This window comes from Erythrolamprus reginae, chromosome 8, assembly GCF_031021105.1.
Source record: "Erythrolamprus reginae isolate rEryReg1 chromosome 8, rEryReg1.hap1, whole genome shotgun sequence".
Taxonomy (NCBI): domain Eukaryota; kingdom Metazoa; phylum Chordata; class Lepidosauria; order Squamata; family Dipsadidae; genus Erythrolamprus; species Erythrolamprus reginae.
Window position 1 is genome coordinate 55,015,840 of NC_091957.1, and position 23,283 is coordinate 55,039,122.

A 23,283-nucleotide genomic window follows, 5' to 3' on the forward strand; every position below is an offset into this window, starting at 1 on the left:
CAGGATTGTCTTACTTCGGTGTAAAATATGCTTACTGATGTCGTGTTTTAGAACTTGGAACAAATTAGCACAATCACAATATGGTCACCCCTTTTCTCTCTCCTCACAATTATCTTTTCTCTAGTGCTAGTGAAAAAATAGGAAACAAACCAGCCAATTCAGTTGTGTGCCTGGAAAAGTGCGATGTCTAATTTGTACTTGACTTGAATCTCGTGGCCATTCAAAGATATCTTTCAATCTTAAAAAAAAAACCTTTTATTTTTTTGTTTTTGTTTTCAAAATAATTGTAATTTATTAGACCATATGTGAGGTTACCATTAAGGAAGTGAGCCCAAACATCAGACATTTGCTGCACTTTCAAACCCTTTGTAACACGCATGATTCTCAAAATGAGTCTTACATTTGGATTTACAATTTGTTTTTAAAATGTACCAATACTTAAAAACAGCGAATTTTTTTTAAATTGAAAGGGATACACATTTAAAGCACAAAAATACTGCAAAAATGTCATTTGAAAATGGTGATTAATCTGTTAACAGTTTTAGTTAAGTCAAATCTAGTTAGCACCTTACTGAAGTCAGTCTTGAGTGTAAAATTAGTGCATATAATAGCAAACATGTACGTTTTGACCAGTAGCCCCATTCTTGAAATTGAAAATATTTCAGTTTTCACACTTCTGGAATAAACAATGTTTCCAATTTCAACACAAGGAAAAAAAAAAACAGGTTCCTGCTTCAAGTTGATTTGTTTAAAGCAATCATTTATAAAGATTGCATCAACATCAATTAGCAGAGGAAGATCCAACTTTATTGAAACTGCTTGCATACAAAATATATTGCACTATAACCAAACAAATGTCAACATAAAATCCAATCTGTTGTAGCTAATATGTACAGAGAATATTGCCCAAGAGCAGTTACATTACAAGGTCATTCTACCTTGGTTAATTATCTACAGTATTTTAAACCAAACAGCTTACAGATGATGTGTGTAAGGTACCAATTTCAGTTTTCAAATATTATACATTCCCCCAAAATAAATAATTAGAAATCAACATTTAATGCTTGGCAATATTTAAGACTTTTTAAAAAATATTTGTTAAGTTGTGTGCAGTTTGTTGCCATTTTTATATGCAGGTAAAACGAAAAAGCACAAAAACGAACAAAAACCCAACACAGACTGGGGCTGCGGTTTGTGCAATTCTGTACACAATCAGCAACGTTCCCAATTGGAGTAATTTTAATAAGAACAGAATAGCTTAAAATGAAATGTCCTACTGTGTTTTTATTTTTGCATGTAAAATTTCATTCATGATCGGAAATAAAAAGCATGCCTCACCCCCAATTACGGACACACTAAACCTTACACCAACTTCGATTACAAGTTTTTAAACTACTTGTGAACGAGATCTTAAAAAATTGATCTATATCCAATGCTGTTCAAAGTACAGTATATCCCTGAATTTTACGAAGATCCGCATAAAACACCATCATTTTCCTATCCCATCTGAATTTAAATATCAAAACCGTAGGGGAAGTTTAACAACAACGACAATGAGAACAACAAAAAACCCACCCTTTTTAAATTGGTCCTCTGGCCACAGAGCTGGCACGCATTATGAACAGGTTCTGCTTTGTTCCTTCGGTAACCATTAAACTGTATTGTCACTATTGGGAGTATGCATTTTTTAAAAAAACAAACAAAACAAAAACCCCCAAACCCCCTCCCTGACTAAAAAGGGGAAAACATAAACAAATAAAGGGGGGGGGGGGGGAAGCCACCAGGAACATGATCTGCCTTTATCTTCAGTGCAAAATAGGTTTCTATCCTATAAACAGCCTAACAATGTCGCTGCGAGGAAAAAAAGTTATGGAAAGCATGCATTCTTCTTCTAATAAAGTACTAACTGTTGGAGAGGTTTTGCTACATATATATTGTACATTTACAGTTCCTATTCAGATGTCTCTGCCTGAAGAGGGTACAGGTGGGGGAGCCCACCGTGGGCTTTTTTCCAGGTGAGGTGACCCAGAGTTCAGGTCTCCCTGCTCAACCCAGAGAAAACTGGGTGCTGAGAGGTTTGGGGCAGGTACCTGTGAAGACCTGGAGCCGAGCTCTTAAGGAGGATTCCTGCGCCCTTGAGCAGGTCTAGCCACCTGAACGTTAAACAAGAGTTCAGCATTTCCAATAAATCTTCCCTGATTTCTGCTTCCAAAAGAGAATATTCCTACCTGCCAAGATATAAAAAAGGCACATACCGTACAACTTTTTTTTTTTTTGCTAATGGAAATGACAATTTAGTTACGTTACACTGAGAATCCGGGTTCACCGAAATACTGGAGGGGGGGGGGGGAGGTGAACCGAAAAGTATGTGTGAACTGACCCAGGACGTAAAAAGCATAGCGTCAATTTTACTTTTCTGTTTATTTATTTATTTAAAGTGAGGTGGTTTTAATAGATTGAAAACAGAAGCCCAATTTGATTACCGCAAACACTTATTTTATTCTGAAAATTGAAATTTAGCAGTGATTTTGACCAGATGCGTTAAAATGGTACAACTGAACAGAAATACCAATGCACAGTTCAGTATTTTTTTTAAAAAAAAAACAAACAAACAAGAGGAATTATTTCATTGTTTGAAGTGCAATATGTACTTAAAAGCATTTTGTTTTGTCTTGGTTTTTTTCAGAAGTTCAAGGTAATTTTAATGCAAGTATAATGTCTTATTTTTTTTAAAAAAAAAAGAAAACTGCATACTGCTGATGTTAAAAAAAGGCTAACAGAACTTTTTTTTTGTTTTTTTTGTGTGTTTTTTTGTTTTTTAATATTTCATGCCCTGCCGCCCTCTTGCCTACTATTTGTCTTTGGCCTAACAAAAGTTTCTCTAATGTGGAATAAGATTTACTGGAACAGTTTAGGAAATACGACTTCTGGAGCTATGCAGTTTAGGGCACGCCATTCACCAACGGTTGCTGGCTTTCTCCGCTGTCCGGTTTTTCTTTCTTCTGGTTACGATCCTTACCCGTCCGCAGCCGGCTAGCTTCGCTGGAGGTATTCTGTAAGGTTTTAGTGTGGACACTCCTTTCATTATTGCAGTCAATTCTGATCTGAAATAAGTTACAGTTACATAAAAGCATACCCCTTGTGTTGTGGTTAGCTCTGGCCCAGCTCCTGCCCCAAGGACTGTGGATGTGGGGGAGACATCCACATGCCGCAGGCCTGTTTTGCCCCCCCTGGTGGAATCTGCTGATGAAGGCTCCTCTGACCAAGAAGACATGAGTGACAGGGAGGAGAGTGGGGCAGACAGCTCAGAAGGAGATCAATTATCTAGTTCCTCCTTGGATTCAGAACAAGAGTTAATGATACAGCCACGCATGCGGAGAGCGACGCATAGGCAACAACAACTGAGATATTATTATCAAAGAAAATGAGGCCACCTGTGCTTGGGTGGGGCTGTGGTCATTAGTGAGGCTGCTATAAATAGCAGCCTGTGGGTTTGGCCATTGTGGAGGATTATCTGATCGTTGTGTTTCGTGACTGCTTTGCTGACTTCGACCTTTGTATGCTGATTTTTCCCCGCTTTGAAACTAAACCAGAGCAAAGTGTGTTTCACTTTGTGAAAGAAGAAGGACTGTGAATTGCCTCACAGCTGCAAGCTAAGTATCACAGAACTGATAAGGGACTTGTACAAATTACCAGTTTGTTTGGAGATGAGTGCTCTTTGCTATACCAAAAGAGGGCTTGGTTTAAGTGAATTTTCCTTATAAAGAACATTGTTTTGAATTTTCAAACGTGTGTGTGTCTGAAATTTGTACCTGTGAATTTTTGGGAGGAGTCTACCAGAGAGCCCGACAGAACACCTTGGAACCACTGGGGAACGCCCACCCAGAGCTGCTACAGGGGACTTAAAAATTAATAAAGCAATAATAACAGTTTTCTCCTCCTCCGAGTGAAGTAGACTCTGGAAAAATATATACTCATTAAGGGGCCTGCCACTTGAATCTTATGAAGTGCCATTTCACAGTTGAGCTGGAGCTCTCTTCTCACATTGCGGTCAGCTCTGCAGACGATGAGGGAGAGCCTGTCACATAAACTCAGGAAGCAAACGGTCACACCATGATTTCTAGCTGTCCCTGCTCGAACTGTGGCCAGGGTGAATGACTATGTTCGTCCACTCTGAGTACTGAGTCGTAACTGGGACTCCAGGAAAGGCGGAGCACTTAAATTGCAATTAAGAGACTCAGTCCTCATCTGACTGGACGAGGTCAACCTGTCCTGGATGATAGTTCCACTCACTATGGAGAAATTGCTGGATTATACACAATATAACAGATATACAATGTACATTGTGTAAGTTATTATTTTGCTCAATATAAACAGGAACAATTAACTTTAAAATAAATGATGGGCTGGGCTTTATCTGAATATGTAGGACTTCAACTGATCCCCTTCCAGGGTGTCCAGGGGGGAAGCATTTTGTAATTCCCTGCTATTTCCCTGTAACTTGCGATCTAGTTAAGGCATGGTGGTAGATGACATCATACCAAACGGCTAAGCCATGGAGAAATATCAGTAGCTGCCACAGTTATGCTCATTTTTGCTTGTCTCTGCCAGGCGTTTTTTTTTCTTAACATGATTTTTCTCTGACTTTTAAACATTTTAATAGGTTTTTTCCCCTGATTTATTCTATTTTTTCTTGAATTCCCTGATAATTCCTGATATTTCCTGAACTGCCGATTTCCCTGATTTTCGTTTTCCAGGTATGCTGGACACCCTGCCTTTGCCCAAAATACAGATAACAGTTTGTTTAATGACCGTTTAAAGTTACAATGGTACTGAAGTGACTTATGATTGCTTTCCACCCATATATTTGCAACTGATTCGTCTATTTCTGATGGTTGCAGTGTTCTGGTCATGTGATTCAGTTAACGACCGTGACCAGAAAAGCCGCAAAGGGGGGAAAAACTCACTTAAGAAATGTCAGGTTTGCCAACATAAATTTTGGGCTCACATCAGGGTCATAATTCGAGGACTATCTATATTCCAAAATATTGCTTTTAATGTTCTGGGAAGTGGGCAAATTAAAAACCTGAACAGAATTAGAATAAAGACAGCTAAAGAGTGATGTAGGGACAACAGACTGCAAGGAAGGGGAACCCCCCCCCCCCCCCACAGAACACACACTGCAGGTAAACAAGTTTCATTTATGTATCAGTAAAGAGACAAAACTTACCTGAAGTGAGCCATCTGTTCTCCCTTTAGCATCTCTTGAGTTGCGTTGACGGTTGTCTGTCCTTGACTGGTCCTCATTTCCTGCATGTCAAATTTGGATTTTAGAAAGGTGACAAGAGTTAGGCTGTCTCTCAATCTTTGGCTGGGTTTTTTTTTTTGTTGGCCATTTGATCAATATTCTCTGGGCACTATTGTAGTATACAAGTTAACACAAATATTACTATCATCTATGGAATTCTCCCTCCCCCCCCCCCTTTTCATCAATACGTTGCATTTGAAGCTGCCTGGGAAATACCCAATTACGTGTCAACCTGTAAGTGTTGTTTAAAAAAAAAAATATTTTATATACACAAAAACTTGACATGACATAACATACAAACATATAACCTTAGGAATCCAACTTCCTATTTTAATGATAGTTAAAGATCAGTACAAAATTTCAGAGTCTTCAGAGAGGGGCGGCATACAAGTCTAATAAATTATTATTATTAATTATATACATTTATTGTAGATATTTACATTTCTAATTCATTTCAGTATCCATTTCCTCTATATATTTGTCAGTACAACTTATTTACTAAATCCTTACTTATAAGCCTGTAAGTGTTATTAATGCATAATTATTGGATGTTTTCGCTTCAACGGCTGTTTTGCAGATAAGCAATTTTTCTTGCCACCCCTCCTCCCCTTTGCTGAGAAGACCTGCCTGGTCTGTGGCAGGTGACTGAGAATTCTATCTCCTCCTACATCATCCTGTTTAAAAGGGCTTTAAATTAAACATTGCTGGCAATCTCAGAACAGGCGGGGGTCTTGTTTCAGAGGGATCCCAAAAGGTCTCTACAAAAACTTCAGATCGTGCAGAATGCAGCTGCGAGAGCAATCATGGGCTTCCCAAGGTATGCCCATGTTACACCAACACTCCGCAGTCTGCATTGGTTGCCGATCAATTTCCGGTCACAATTCAAAGTGTTGGTTATGACCTATAAAGCTCTTCATGGCACCGGACCAGATTATCTCCGGGACCACCTTTTGCCCCACAAATCCCAGCAACTGGTTAGGTCCCACAGAGTGGGCCTTCTCCGGGTCCCGTCGACTAAGCAATGTCGTTTGGTGGGACCCAGGAGAAGAGTCTTCTCTGTGGCGGCCCCGACCCTCTGGAACCAGCTCCCCCCAGATATCAGAGTTGCCCCCACCCTCCTTGCCTTTCGCAAGCTCCTTAAAATCCACCTCTGTCGTCAGGCATGGGGGAATTGAAATTTTTTCCCTTCCCTCTAGGCTTATAGAATTTATACATGGTATGTTTGTATGTATGAGTGGTTCTTTAAATTGGGGGTTTTTAGATTGTTTTTAATATTAGATTTGTTTACATTGTCTTTTTATATTGTTGTTAGCTGCCCCGAGTCTTCGGAGAGGGGCGGCATACAAATCTAATAAATAATAAATAATAATAATAAAAACCACCTGCAGGAGAGAGAGCTTACCTTTGAACCCTCCCCGGCCTCTTCCTCCTTGGCCACGCGCGCCGCCTCCTCTGCGCCTTCGCCCATCCCCTCTGCGCAGGTAGCTGTCTCGCTCTTCTTCTGCCGGCGCTAAGGACCAGTCGCTGAGCTCATCTCTGTGATCAGACTCTGTTTCAGAAGCATTGGATGCTTCAGAGTTAGTTCCTATCGAAGAGTTTGAAAAAACCAAGACATACCACAGGCCATTTTTATGAGGTTTTTTTAGAAAAACCACCCCAAAACAACTACCAGGTGAAACTGGTTTCCTGTTGTAATGTTTTACAGTGGAAGGGGGGAAAATTTGGTATTGTTATCACTGAAATATTGTGTTTGAAAGTTTTAGCACTTCGGGTTGAAAACCATCACGGGCAGCAAAGATTCATGGGATATATGGGATAAACTAAAATTAAATGAGCCAGGTGGCAAGCATGGAGGGAGCCCCACTTCTGGGCAGAAATCACTTTTCATCTTTATAGGTCATTTGCATCTTCAGATCGGCTCAGCCTCCCCATTTTTAAAAATTTCATGTCAGGATCGGGGCGCACCTGATTGCAATATTCCAAATTGCAAAGAGAAGAACTGTAGCAACGTCAACCACGTAAAACTGCTTAGTCATGATGAATATGCAGTTTGTAATGTAATCCGATTGGCTGACAAAAGTACATTTACATAATGCACCTTTGCATTGGTGCGGCCTGTGGCTTGGCTTGAAGGTATTGTGGCTTAAAGTGGCTTGTGAATTAGTGTGGCTCGCTCGTGGTGGCTGAAGACTTGTAGTTGAATAGTAGCTAGAGAATTGTGAGTACTTTGTGTAGTAAGTGCCAGAGGGGTAGCTACAGTGTAAATAGAAACATAGAAACATAGAAGACTGACGGCATAAAAAGACCTCCTGGTCCTTATACTATTTCCTGTATTTTATCTTACAATGGATATATGTTTATCCCAGGCATGTTTAAATTCAGTTACTGTGGATTTACCAACCACGTCTGCTGGAAGTTTGTTCCAAGGATCTACTACTCTTTCAGTGAAATAATATTTTATAATAGGTTTGCTATGAAGGAAGTAAATATTTTCCTAAGAAACTCTGCAGTACTTGTCTTCAATTATCTTCAAGACAGAGGCCCCTGATATCCTGGTCTGAGGCAGGCTGCTTAGCTGCTTAGGCTACCTGGGTGGGCTAGCTTCTGCAAAACGTCACTCCAACATTCCAGAACTCCAAAACAAAGTCTTCCGTGCTACCCACCTGAAGCGTAGCCTGGGCCGCGCCTGCTGTGGCCTCGGTTCCTGTAAGGTCGGCCACCCCTTCCGAGACCGGGACCGTCGTCAGCCATATACACCTTTTCTTTATCAGGGCGATTCGGAGGTGGTCTTGATGTGGCCCCGATCTGTCGAAGCTGTTCGTCAATCTGCAACCTCTCCAAACAGAGCTGATCTACTTCCTGGGGTGGGGGAAGAGAGAAGAGGCAATTGGCCAGAAGCTGCGGTTATACTAAGGATTGTCATGTGTCTTGTTTTGTTTTAAGGCACAGGACTTCATTTAGGAGTGAATACAAACAGTGAGAACTAGTAGAAAAAAAACACCATCTTTTTAAGGACTCCATAATCCCTTGTGACATGGAGTCTGGGCAACTGAGTGGAGCTAAGCAGAGCGCTTTAATGGCCCGATGCCCTTCCTGTTGCCAATGCGGAGTTATATTCAGCAGATATAATCTCAACGTTCCCAGAGATAGAGATATCTGCCTCTAACTAGGATCGAACTCACAGCCTCCTGATTGCAGGGTGCCCAGGGGGAAAGCATTTTGAAATTCCCTGACATTCCTCTTTAACTTGCGATCTAGTTAAGGCGCGGTCATAGATGAAGTCATACCAAATGGCTTAGCCGTGCAGAAATATCAATAGCTGAGGTTGTTGTTGTTGCCAGAGTTATGCTCATTTTTGTTTGACTCTGCCAGGCAGCACGATCTGGGGTTTTTTACCATGATTTTACCCTGACTTTTAAACATTTTAATAGAGTTTGGTTTTTTTCACCTGATTTATTCAGGTTTTTTTCACTAATTTCCAGATAATTCCATTTTCCAGGTTTGCTGGACACCCTGTGATTGTGAGGCAAGGCCTCTACCTCTAGGCCACTGCACCACTCTAATCAATTTAACAGATTAACAGAGTTGGAAGGGACCTTGCAGGTCATCTAGTCCGACCCCCTGCCCATGCAGGGGATCCTACATCTACCTTTACCCTACGATCGAACTCACAACCTCCTGATTGTGAGGCAAGAGCTCCACTTCGAGGCCACACTCAAGGCTGAAAGAATGAAAGAGTTAAATGATGTTGCATGACACCTGGAAGCCAGGTAAGCCGGTACAATGCTCACCTTTAAATAATTGAGGTGGTAATCCAAAAGAACGGTGGCGTTTGTGATGCTGTCCTTGGTTCCCACGAAGACAAACGGGACCATTCCCTAGAAAGCAAATCCAGAATCAAATGGCTTCGATGACACCATCCCTGCCACTCTAGGGTCAGCCCTAAATGTACAGGTGGCCCGACTTACAACATCTCGTTTAGTGACCACTCAAAGGCACTGGGAAAAAAGGGATCTTTTTTCATTTATGACCACTGCAGCATTCCCACCGCCATGGAGTTTACATTCAGGTGCTTGGCAACTGACTTGTATTGATGATGTTCGCAGTGTCCAGGGGTCACATGATGCCCTTTTGCGACCTTCCGACAAGCCAAGTCAATGGAAAGCCATTCACTTAACCACCGTGTTGCCAATTTAAGAATGAAAGCAATTCACTTAACTTACGCGAACTGCACTGGATTCCAGTCGGTCTCCGAACCCAATTCAAGGTGTTGGTTATTACCTTTAAAGCCCTAAATGGCTCAGCCTTTCGTAAGCTGCTTAAAACCCACCTCTGCCGCCAGGCATGGGGGAACTGAGATACACTTTCCCCCTAGGCCTTTAAAATTTTATGCATGGTATGTCTGTACGTATGTTTGGTTTTTATATAATGGGTTTTAACTGTTTTTTAGTATTGGATTATACTGTTTTGTTACTGTTGTTAGCCGCCCCGAGTCTGCGGAGAAGGGCGGCATACAAATCCAATAAATAAAATAAATATTTACAGGACCGCCTCCGACCTCATTGTGGCCAGTAAGGGCCCACAGAATCAGCCTTCTCCAGGTCCCGTCTGCCAAGCAATGCCGGTTATTTATTATTATTATTATTATTATTATTATTATTATTATTATTATTATTATTAATTAGATTTATATGCTGTCCCTCTCCGAGGACTCGCAGCGGCTTACAACATATATAAAGTGGTATACATTGAGATACGGTTAACATTAGATTAAAAGTTACATTTAAAAGCTAAAAAACCTATTAAAAATACACACATATCTGTTCAAACATTCAAACAAATTCATTATACATTCATTGACCAGGGGGCAGAATCTATTAACCCCAAGCTTGGCATCATAGGTTGGTGGGGCCTCGGGGAAGAGCCTTCTCTGTGGTGGCCCCGACCCTGTGGAATCAACTGCCCCCAGATCTCCTCCCTACTGTTCTTAAGACCTGGCTTTTCCGGCAGGCCTGGAATTAGATTGAATGCTGTGTGCGCATGGTTCTTTTAAAAATATTATTTTATTGTTATTATATTACTGACTTAATTGTGCAATTTTGATTGTATTTTAATGCTATTGTATTTATTCCACTTGTTAGCCGCTCTGAATCGGCTTTGGATTGAGTGGCATAGAAATACCACAAATAAATGAATGGATAAATAAATGTAGAAAGGAAAGTCGTAAAATGGGACACGAAGCTCACAACAAATTTCTCACTTAGCAACATAAATTTGGGGATTGTAAATTGAGGACTACTTGTAATCTCACTGAACATTTAAGGGCAATGTTTTAAGTAAGCAGGCAAATGCAACCTCTTCACTTCATCAGAGCTCAAAACCGGATCACCTCCAGTCCTCAGGATCTTTCTTACATGTGACAGCCAAGCAATCCAGCCTACATTTTAATTGATACTGGCTAAGATGCAATCCTGCATTAATCCATGATAAACTGCAGTTAATATAACATTTTTATGCATAACATGCATGGAGACAATGGACGGACTTTTTGAAGTGGCACATCTGAATATTAGAGAACATCCCTTAACCTGTTGAGGAACAGGATCAGTTTAGCTGCTTTAAGATCCAAGAGGTCTAGCTATTTAGCTAATATTACACAAGGCAAAACAATGCCGCTTGGCGGGACCCAGGGGAAGAGTCTTCTCTGTGGCGGCCCTGGTCCTTTGGAACCAACTCCCCCCAAAGATTAGAATTGCCCCCACCCTCCTTGCCTTTTGTAAGCTGCTTAAAACCCACCTCTGCCACCAGGCATGGGGGAATTGAGACCCTATTCCCCCTAGGCCTTTACAATTCTATGCATGGTATGTATGTATGTATGTTTGGGGTTTTTTTTTTATATTAATGGGTTTTTAATTGTTTCTAACATCAGACTACTATTGTACACTGCTTTTTTGTTGCTGTTAGCCACCCCGAGTCTCCGGAGAGGGGCGGCATACAAATCCAATAAATAAATAAATAAATAAAGCAGCTCCCGGAAGTGGGTTGTAATAAAAATGTAGACGGTTGTGGAAAATGTGCTTTTCTGCTTTAATGTGAAATATTACAAATGCCACGTACCTCTTCCTGGGGAATATTTTTATCATTTTCAGCCTCGATTCGCACTCTCACCACTCCAGATTTATCCACTATCTCTTGAATGAGCTTTCCATTTTTTCCTATAACCTTTCCTAGAAAGAAGAAAACAGGAAAACATTTCTTCACATCAGAAACATTAGAGGAAAAAAGGGCTGACAAGTTACTTCTGCCAAAAATGCTTCCACATATGCTCAAATATCTGTATCAATAAAGGAAGTCTGTTGCCACAAGGACATCAGACGCTCATGTCCCTTTGATAGGCCTCTTTAAAAACACTCCACTACTTATTTGAAAAAGGATTCAACTTTGAAGGTTTTATTTTCCTATATGCAGAGATAACATCTGTAATTGCAGGAAATATTTATTAAAATGGATTACAACCAATTACTAAATATGCCCCTTAAGATGAGATTTAATTAAGTCTGACAATAACCTCCAGTGTCAATATTGCAAGGAGAAATCTGTGTCCAATTACTGCAGTCACTTCACTTGTCAAAAGATTTTACTCAATTGATGTTATGAAACAAGGATGACATTCAAATCAAATCCTTGTTTTCATGATTGAAAATAAACTTATTTTGTGAAGTATGGCAATTCATTAGAAAAAATGATTAAATTCAGACTTGCAGGATAGGAAACGGAGTAGCAATTATCCTGGGCCAACAGTTCCCTGCAGCCAGTTTGACATATGATTGTAAATCAATATTAAAAGAGTTCTATTTTTTTTAATTTCTTTTTATTGTTTTCATAAATACATATATCACATTTTGTTTATTCAGTTTACAGATCTTGTCCAACTTTTTTACCTGTTACAATCGTTCTTAGTTATGTTAGGTCTTATAAGTAACTCTATCTTAATACTATGCAATAAAGAACAGAATAAAAGCATTCAAAAGATATTTGTTGTTTACGATTTGTACTGCAATTTTGTATCATATTATACAAGAAATTTCTTCTGAATCCATTCGTGCCAATTACACCACATACTTTTAAATTCATTAATTCTATTTCCCTTAAGTAAGTTTGTCATCTTGTCCATTTCTGCACATGAGTATATCTTGTCTATTATTAAGTTTGTACAGGTATTGGGAGTCTGTTCATTTCTCCATGTTTGCGCTATCGCAATTCTAGTAGCTGTGTTTATATGTGTCAATAAGAAAAGTGTTTGCTTAGAGTATGATCTTTTCCAAATTCCAAGAAGCATGCCCTCGGGTGAATATTCTATTTCTTCCTTTGTAATTTCCTTGAGCCAATTGTGAATGGTTTCCCAGATTTTTTGAATTTTAGAGCAGGACCACCAATAAAGGAGTTCTATTAAGCTACAGCTTCATTTTAAGTCAGCCCAAATGATCAGAATTGCTATTTATGTTAGAAAAAAAAAGATAAGATTAAGCACACTGTGGAACTCTCCCCTGATCTTTATTTCTAAAACAATCAGGTTTCAAACACACCTTCTGACTGACTTACCTACTAAGTTTCTTGGGACCTGGATGACATCTTCAGCAAATTCAAGGTAACTTCTGGCTTTCTTCACTGCATCTTGATCCTACGGAGAATGTAAGTGAGTTTGGAATCACTGCAAGTGACTCAAGAGTTGGGGTTATTTCAATGAAAGTAGCCCCGGAAAGGCAACTCACCTCCCCATAAATATGGAATGTACAAGTGTCTTCATCAAGATCGATTGCTGTCACTCCTGGTACCTTCCGGGCTTGCTGGATGTTAGCTCCGTGAGTGCCAATAGCCAGACCCATCAGATCTTCTCGTACAACAAACTGCTCATGAAATCTTGAAGCAAGCTGCCTTGAGCTCTGGAAGGAAGAGGACATTCTGGGTTACCCATAAATGTTGGATATGAAGGCACAAAGAGTCACTTAAAAAAGAAAGAGAATAGGTTGTTCTCTCCTGCTTATTTGCTTATGAGTGTTTTTATCTTTATGGGGTTTCGTTTCACAATGTTTTAGTTTAAATGTTTGACTTCTTTTATCTTTGTATCTATTTCATTGTATTTTTATCACTGTTGTAAGCTGCCCTGAGCAACATACGTTGAAATAATAATAATAATAATAATAATAACAACAACAATAACAATAATAATAATTTGGAATTTTTAAAAGAACATAAGAAGAACCATGCTGAATCAGGCCAAAGCCCATCGAGTCCAGCATTCTGTGTCACACAGTGGCCCACCAATTGTCCATGGGGATTTTGAGCAGAAAGAGAAGACAAAACTCTCCCTTTCCCCTGACCCCCAACAAATGGTACCCAAGGGAACCCTGCCTGCCTAAGCCCACATAGAGGCGGCACTTGGACATCCCTTTCAATAACCACCAATACACTTGACATCCATGAATCTGTCTAATCCTGCCTTGAAGCTATCAAGGCTGACAGCTGTCACGACCTCTTCTGGAAGTGAATTCCACAAACCAGTGACCCTCTGGTTGAAGAAATATTTTCCTTAATTTGTCCTCACCTTCTTTAACAATTACATAAATGACACGGATTAGTATAATCATTGTTCACAACTAATACTTTCACTAGTGCACTGAATTTATTTCAAATATTCACCTGGGGTGGAAATTATATGGATTCTTGGACAGCAACACCTTCCCTAACATAGGTGCCCACCAGATATGTGAATTTAATCCCCCAAATTGCCTAGGTAATGTAATTATTGTTCAGAAATCTAGGAATGCTGATTCTTTAGAAAGCGCCTAGGTTAAGGAAACCTTATAAATTCATCTGAAAAGTTAGGGTAAGGGTGAAATTAGATCAATGTCCAAGTTAGAAGTTAGTTTTCTAAAACACTCATAGTCTTCCTGATAAACAAAATATCAAACTGCAGGTTAAAACAATCTATCAGAACAAAAATCTCTAACTTTCCTCAACGTATTGGAAACCACAACTTTTACCTCTAGTTGTTTGCTTGCTTCTTCATTTCTCATTATCAAGGATAACTTGGTTCGAAGACTTCGAAAATGCATATCAATTAACATATTTGCACGTTTTGTTGTTACTTCGTTAATAGACTAAAAAATTAGAAAGAAGAAGAAAAATCTTGATTAATAATATTGCAAAGCAGAACGTTTGAATTTAACCCAATCTATCCAAAAGGAACTTACCAAAATGATAAGTTGATGGGCCTCAGGATCGTATGTTACAGAAAATCCCCCAACTGCCTTTTTGAAATCTTTGTGTGCAGATTCTTTAGCGCACCTAAAACAACCATTTAGAGCCATGATTAGAGAATGTGCTGCTACTTTGTCCACAGAATCACAACAATAACAAACACAATCCCATGTAGTTTAGAAAGTCATGCTGGCCCTTCACTACTGTGACACATATCAAGCTGAATCACACTGAACTGATTCATAAACTGCTTCTGGGAATTAGCATTTATACTTATATATTTTCATTTGGTTTCATTCAGGTAACCACATAACAATTAAATTGTAGATCAATTCTACTTTTTCACACTGAAAAACATCATCTTTGGCGTCTTCGGAGAGGGGCGGCATACAAATCTAATAAATTATTATTATTATTATCTTTAAAATATTTTAATTAAATGCTAAATAGCTATGCACAGTTGTAATGCATTGTAAAGAACTAAATAGTTTGTAAGTATCTTGTTTGGAAAAAAATGTAATATTCATCTTAAGAATACTGATTAAGACTTTATACGCAGAATAACACAGAATGTTGCACTTACATCTGCCTTAAATCTTCAGGTACATCAAGCTTAATCTTATGAAAAGTATCCTTGGTTGCAGGTTTGTTAGGATTGACAGATCTCAAACGCTCAATTGTGACAATTTCATTGTAGGTAGCATCACAAGCAGCATATTCTATTACATAAAACTAATGGAAAAGAACAAATTGTCCAAGACACTGTATAAGTAGGTAGTGATGTTTTAAAGATTACATTTCATATTTAAAACCCCCACTGCTTACTTTTCGTTTCAAATATTTGTTACAGTAAAACCCTGATTTTATTGGCTAATTAAAGAAAGAGGGGTTTATGAAAGCCGCTTACTCCATTAAATCCAAACAGGATTTTACCCATATATGAAATGGCAAATGGAATTATAGTCACATATATTTCCTGAGTTTCACATACATTAAAAAGTGGAAACGGATTTTACAGATACAGATGCGCAGAGCATACGGAAAGATTTCCACATTGCATCCAAAATCTACTAAATTAAAGGTTTCTTATACTGAAGGTTTAACTATATATTAAAAATCCAGTAAACTAAAAGAGAGACCCATAGCAATTTAAAACAGAGATGCTATGAAGAAGAGCGAAGTATTAAATATATATATATATTCCTACCTCACCCTTTATCATTCTCACTTTAGCCAGCCACCAGCAACATGGTTCCTTTTCGTTAGCCCTGGAATAAACCTAAATAAATAAATGAATAAATCACAGTATAAAACATTGCATTGTTACCCAATAAAATGTTGTCAACTGGTGGAGAAAGAGCACAGTGCAATTCAAATGCCATTATCACACTAAAAAGTTTGTTTTAAAATGAAACATCCAGCAATAATCTTGATTTGTTACATTTCACAGGCCCAGATCTTAATATACCACTAGTGGGGTCAAGTGTTGATTCAAATCACACGACCATGGAGTTCACTTGGCTTTGGGCTATTCAATTTTCCTTAGGATTGTGAAGCTAAAATGAGGAGAGACACCAAAGTATATCAGAGTATACCTCGAGTTCTTCAGAAGGCAGAAAATAAATGAAAAGGGGTGCCTAGAGTGTCAATAATTTTAACCTTCTTTAAATTGCTCCTTGAATGCACACCACATGCAGTAAATTTTAATAACTGCCTTCAGAAGTTGTGACTGTCACAACACTGGAAGTTTTTAAGCTAGATGTTGGATAGCCATCTGTATGAAGTAGTGTAGGGTTTCCTGCCTAAGCAGAGGGCTGGACTAGAAGACCTCCAAGGTCCCTTGTTGTTGTTGTTATTATTAGAAAGGCACTCTTCTGCTAACCTGGAACAATCTAGTCTGGCAAGTCCTTTTTCTATTGGCCGTGGTACATGGCAAAAAAGGAAGTTGGCAGTTTCCTACTGCTATCCCAGCCTTATAAAAAAATTAAAAATTAAATTAAATTTATTAGATTTGTATGCCGCCCCTCTCTGAAGACTCGGAGCGGCTCACAACAACAATAAACAATGCAGTACAAATCCAATAATTAAAACTATAGCTAAAAACCCACTATCATTTAAAAACAGTCAATACTACCCAATCATAACCACACATAAATCTTACTAGCCAAAAAGGGGATACATCAATTACCCCTTGCCTTCCATATATTTGTCTACTCTGATTTGCAACACTGGGCCAATTCAAAACCATGTCAGTTGGTATATTCAACTTCTTTACTTATGCTCAACGAAAACACGGAGAAAGTGAAATTGTTAAGATTGGACCATAATTGCCACCAAATATTCATTTTTTAAAAAGAGATGGTAATATATAGAGAATACATTTATTGCAATTTTCCAAATCAAATGTTAAAATCCAAATGATTTTGTCCATTAGAAGCTTGAAAGATTTATACAAGTTTCAGTTCAATATACATAAACTAAATGGGTTTGTTAAATTGGGTACAAAATGTGGACAACAAAGACATTCCAGTTCAACATGGAATTCACCCACTCCATCAATGGGTGGAAACTAATCAAGGAGAAGCAACTTAGAACCAAGGAGAAATTTCCTGACAGTTAGAACAATTAATCAGTGGAACAACTTGCCTCCAGAAGTTGTAAATGCTCCAACATTGGAAGTTTTTAAGAAGAGATTGGACAACCATTTGTCTGACATGGTATATATAGGGGTTTCCTGCCTAAGCAGGAAGTTGGACTAGAAGACCTCCAAGGTCCTTTCAAACTTTGCTATTCTATTCTCTTCTGTCCTATCCTATCCTTCCTCCCTCCCCAATTTCTCCATGCTCAGCATAATGGCTAATCTATGATTAAAACCAGTGCAAAAAGAATATTTAAGAAGCATTTGTGCGAGGCTCCTCATGAGATCAAGAACTCCACTAATAAGTGGTTGGCCAACTCAGAATGTGGGTGGTATTGTAATTGCTAATGGCAATAATTAGTCTAAGTATTAAGTCCTTGCAAAAAGGGAACCTGGCCAGATGTCAGAGAAATTAAGGGGAGAGGGGGAAAGAATTTCCAACCACTTTGATTTTCATGCCATCATGTCTGGTTACAAAAATATACAAAAATATACAGACTATTACAATCAGCTGAAATTTTTGTCCAAGAGGTTCTCAGCAAAGCTAAGTGATTTTTAAAAATGAATCCTTTAGAGTACCTTTATAATTATTCTAGAGAATTATATTCTTGCTTAAGAATTTCAAGCTTACTTATTAAACATGATAGCCCATCGCATTCATTGCCATTAGAGAATTCAAGTATAATGAAATTAAGGGACTTTAATACTGGCACCACACCTATTTAGACTGCATGATTCAGATGCAATTTTTTGTGTAGCCAGTGCCATACTGTGCTACACATATTCATTCTGTAAGTTGTGATGATGTATCTGAGTCCAAATCAATATCCAATGCTAAATATTTGTCCCCTGTGATTGAACAAGGGTATACAAGAAAATGCTTGGGGAATAAGAAAGAGAAAACAGCACCTGAAGACTACTGCCAATATTTTCTCCTGAAAGGCAAATCTTATTGTTGCTTCACTTTGTCCGAAATATAAGATTAAAATGGGTCTTACCTCAACTTCATCACTTTCATTTATATCTTTATTGTACCCTGTAGGTGGAGGGAACCTGACATCATGGAATGGAATCTGTCTCTCTGGCTGCCAGCTAAAATACACAATAAAAAAACCCCTAAGCTATTAAAAAGTAACATGTGTAAGGCAAAAAAAAAAAAGCACACCAATTCAGGAAAGATGGACAATCTAATTCCCCCCCCCCCCCCCCCCGAGACAAAGTGCAGACAACTGGGTGAAACTGAATAAACACACAGCTAAGTCAGTCTTGGATTTACAGCCCCCCTTCCTCGGTAATCACAATGGCATACAAGTGAATGTGTGGAATTCTGTATAGTTAAGTGAGTCAGAAGGTGGGGAAAAGAATGGAGAACCCCATCAGTCCTTTGTGCTTAGCACAAATAAAAATGGGACTTGCAAAGGAAATTATACTTTCCTCAGTGCCCAGCAGAGAAACGATGCAATATATTGTTACAAAAATAAAAAGAAACCAGAGTATCTTTTCCAAGGAAGAACTAAGTTGCAACCTGAGTTTATTATTAAGATGGGGACAGTGTTTTAACAATATAAAGATTTACAGGATAAGTACTGAAGTCAGCTCTCTTGAAAAAGAACTGCTGTTCACTGCACTTTCGCCCTATGTGAAACTTTCTGGTTATTCTTTGGGATATAAATATAACATGTAGGTTGCTCATCCCAGGAATAGCTAAGATACAGAAGCTTAGGCAAGTTTTGGTAGGCACAACATTAATGGAAAATGACTACAAGGAGAGGAGATAGAAACATAGAAACATATTCTATAGAAATATAGAAAGATATTCTATGTATGCAGCTCATCAGGATGACTCCACAAGGATGGAGAAGGTAGAAAGGAAATAATTATGCATTTATTCTCAACACTGTCCTGACCAGATTGCTTCCAAGAATCAAAGAAAGGATTCTTTTATCAAGCAACCTGTTTAGGGGTGGGTGGAAATATGCAAGATTGACATTATACTCAAAATCTAAATTTGTTCAGCACTTTTAGATGACTAAATCTTTGTAAGGTCAATTCCAGGATAATACTTACTTGTTCTCAAATGAAACAGTTATTGAATCTTCATGGACATCTTTCACAAATGCCTGAAACCAAGAAATAAGATTTAATCACAAATTATATATTAATCTATTATTGATATTTCAAAGGGCCAATTTGAATATTCATTCTAAGTATACTATATTGGCAAAGCACGATGGGGAGAGGAGTGATCCAGCCATATAATCCAACTGCCTACTTATGGGACAGACTGAAGGTTTCAAAAAACATGTGTGTCATGGACATGGATGTGCCAGCTGTTACCTGAAAATCTAGGCCTGCTGTCAGTCACGGAACTATGCTCATCATAAGCAAGTAAAGATTGAAATTGGATTGTGAGGTGCTAGAAAAAAATACACTCAAATACACTACATTTGAGCCAAGTTTAAATCACTAGGCAAAATATTTTGATGAAATAGCCCTAATATATATTTTCTTCAATAGTACTAGACTGATCAAGTGGAAGTGTAGATTTTGCAATGAAGCAACTATCACATTCTGATGATTTCACACTGGCTGGGTAAAAAAAATAATTCAAAATTCACACAGGGAGCTACAATATAGGATAAAAAGTTTTCAATACACATCTTTGAATGTAAAATACTGCTATGCTATTCTCTTTGTACTAAAATTATTGTGCTGCTTCACGGTACAAAACCACACCAGGTTTAATGGTAGCTACTACAAATTAAAATGCATATCTTTTTGAGGTGAGGCTTGGCTATGCTGGCATTTTTTTCAAATCCTGACATTAAATGCGTTATCTTGAAAATTAAGATCCAACCATGTTACTCTATTGATGTGCATGTGTATTGCATTTAAATCTGACTCAAAAAATGTACGGTAATCAAAGTAGCTGCTCCAGTCCTAAGCAGTAAAAAGAAAGTCACCAGCTGTTAAGTCTGATAGGATTCACTGTCTAACTAACAAAACACAACTGTCTTAATATATGTGAACAGTGTTACATGCAAACAGCAACAGAAGTGATTTCTCTTTAGTTCATTCTTTCATTCAGGGTTTCTCAAACTGTGGATTAGGACCCCCAGAGAGATTTCAAGCAGCTCAGTGTTGGCAGATCACACTTAAAAACCTTAGAAGGACAGCGGGAAAGTTGTCAAAACCTGTTCCAGACATTTTTGCTTTGCTTGCATAATCCTCTGGTGGCAGTTGTAGTATCACAAAGTTTGAGAACCCCTGTTTTAATGGAAAATTCAGTAGGTTGTGCTATTTTATTCTGAACTGCTTGTTAGGTCAGATGTTAAACTCTAAAACCTAAAAATAAACATAAAACCATTTAAAAAGGTAAGTATTGCAAATTTAGGGCAAAATCTGAAAATAAGGTTCCCAAGATATAAGGATAGAAATATCATGCAATGCTCAAGTAACAAATACGCACTACAGAAGGAGCTGTTCTTTATGTTCCAGTTATACTAAGAGTGGAAAACTATTTTCAACACTAAAACTTGATGTTGTGAAGTATGTACAAATGTAGCAGGTTAAAAATTAAAATTCACATCTCTGAAAGAACAAATCAAGATTATTGTGAACTATGCATGAATTTGAATCAACACAAATAATGCTTTATTCCCTTCTTCATGCATTCATTTCTTCGTTAATGTAATTATTTGCTTATTATAATAGTCTCCATTACTGATTTAGACTGCAAATTATACTTGGACTAGTCAAATGCATTTACTTTTTACATTATATCTTAACTCTATCTCTTAGGTTATATAGGCCTGCTTAATGAACAACAAGCTTGAGAACATATCTTAAAGTATGGTAGAATAAGTGAAAAAATGATCAAAATTTGTAAAAAATCACCAAAGTATGCTCATTATAATCCAATGCCTCATCAGAAAATAAGCTAGACCTAATATAAGCCGTGTGGTTGCTAAGACTCAACAGAGACTTGGTGGCACGTAACTAAAGGTACGTTTCTAATATGAACCACAGGTAACAAAATACTGCATCCCTAGCTTTGGTGATCCTTTTTAAAAGCTTTCAGCTAACTGAAAGCAATTCAGATGGACTATCACACAACCTGTTTTCGTTGTTCTTAGTATTTTATTTATTTTTTTATTTGCACTGCTGTCCCTCTCAAAAGCATGATGGATGTGGCTAACCAACCACTAATAGGGTATTTAATTTACTTTATTCATTATTATCATTATCACTATTCATTCAATTTAGATTCTTCAAATGGCTCTTCCCAAGTTTTTTCTCAACTTGCAACCTGTTACCTTCCTTCAGACGACCCACCCCACTTTTTTTGTCCCCACCAAGATGCTGTATACTTGTGCTCAAGGCAGTTTCCCAGGACCTGGGAAAGGAGGGTGGGAAGATCCCCCAACACCCTTTCCAATTATCTGCAAAAATCAAAGTGATTTACCATCCAATCTTGAAAAACAACAAATTGGAAAATCCCAGCCCACCAACTTGAGAACCAATAGTGGGAACAATGCATCCACTTTCGTTATAGACTGGCAAATATATATATTATTTATACATGTATATATGTATGTGTGTACATATATATGTGTGTCCCAGTATATATGCGTGCATGTGTATACATACATATATAAAATACATGTGTATATCCACATTTTCACACAAATACACACACACTATGCACACATTTTCACACAGACATATATGTATGTGTATATATATATATGTATGTATGTATGTATGTATGTATGTATGTATGTATGTATGTATGTTTTTGCTGTTAAAACTGCCCAGCTTCAAATCCCATTAAGGACATGACTAGCTGCTGAGAACTAAATACCTTGGAATAGATCTATACTAGTTTCATTTTCATTATCAGCAAAACTGTGTGGGTGTGTGTATGTCTGTAAAAAGCCCAAGTGAGCTTATTATCAGATGTCTTATTTTGGGGGAAACAGTGTGTGTGTGTGTGTATGCATATGTACACATTCTCACGAATATATACACCTATACTAGTCTCCCTTCATTTTCATTATAAGCAAAAATGTCACACACACACACATACGTGTATACATGTATGTATATGCATGTTTGCACATACACACACATATACAAACACACATACATATATATGCATGCATACATTACATAGACACACACACACATCCCTATAAACCCTATTCTTGGAAGCCAAAGCTCCATCCCAAAAACACCTCTACAGGGGCTTCTTCAAAGTGGAGGAGAGGGGGGGGGGCTGTGTGGATGTACAGTATTGTATATGTGTTGCCCCCCCCCCCAATTTTCCTTAGGTCTAACGCGATAAAGATGGAGAAGGAAATCCCGGGGAAACCCAAACTCTGGTGTGTGGGTGTGTGAGAGAGGAATCCCCCATTTACCTCTTTGAAAGCCTTTCCTCAGAAACCAAATCTTGCCCTCTCTTCCCTCCCCAAACTCCTCCAGGCCCCACTCCCCACCCAAAAGGGGAAAAAAGAGGAAAGGCCGGCGCGAAAGGCGCAAACTTTCGATTTCGGGGCGGCCGGTTCTTGAGGCGAGGGGGCCGCAGGTGCGGTCGGGATCGAATGAATGACCTCTTCCCCTCAAGCGCCCCTTCCGCGGGCCTAAGCCAACCCCCAGGCAGGCGGGGCGGGCCTCACCTTATAGAAGGCCCCGTTGGAGCCGCGCACCTCCACCACCAGCTCCTCCATGGCCAGGGCGGCGGCCGAGGCGGCGGCAGCGGCTGCAGCCCCTCCGCGGCCCGAGCGTCCCGTCGCGCTGCTGCTGCCGCCGGCGGCCTTGGGGAGGAGGAGGAGGGCGCCGGCGGCCTCGGCTCCCCGTCCGGGCGGCGCGGGCCGGCGTCGTCGCGGGCGCTCTAGGCCGAGCGGCGGCGGCGGCGGCGGCTCCTTCTGAGCCCTCTCCTCACGGCTCGTCGTGATGGCGGCGGCGGAGGCGGGCGTCGCGGCCCCGGAGGCGCGAGCGGGGGCCAAACGGTCGCCCGGGCGAGCGGGCCGAGGAGGCTGAGGCGACGGCGGCTGAGGCGACGGAGCGCGGGGGA

The 23,283-nt window shown here is 39.2% G+C and overlaps 1 protein-coding gene across 4 annotated transcripts; it reads right to left on the reverse strand.

Moving 5' to 3' along the window:
* Positions 1-253: 253 nt before the first annotated feature.
* On the reverse strand, positions 254-23,079 carry FMR1 (fragile X messenger ribonucleoprotein 1). Of its 4 annotated transcripts, none has more exons than XM_070759959.1 (15): positions 22,886-23,079; positions 19,275-19,327; positions 18,206-18,299; positions 15,777-15,848; positions 15,153-15,301; positions 14,563-14,656; positions 14,353-14,469; positions 13,081-13,251; positions 12,911-12,989; positions 11,426-11,535; positions 9,100-9,186; positions 7,972-8,167; positions 6,711-6,893; positions 5,231-5,310; positions 254-3,104 (listed from the first exon to the last, which is right to left on the reverse strand). In XM_070759959.1, the coding sequence occupies exons 1-15, from the start codon at positions 22,934-22,936 to the stop codon at positions 2,943-2,945; spliced, it is 1,698 nt and encodes a 565-aa protein (XP_070616060.1). In that variant the 5' UTR covers positions 22,937-23,079; the 3' UTR covers positions 254-2,942. The 4 variants fall into 4 exon arrangements, with proteins under 4 accessions (XP_070616060.1, XP_070616058.1, XP_070616059.1 ...); XM_070759957.1 differs by having other exon boundaries at positions 254-3,053; positions 22,886-23,064; XM_070759958.1 differs by having other exon boundaries at positions 254-3,053; positions 6,711-6,857; positions 22,886-23,058.
* Positions 23,080-23,283: the final 204 nt, after the last annotated feature.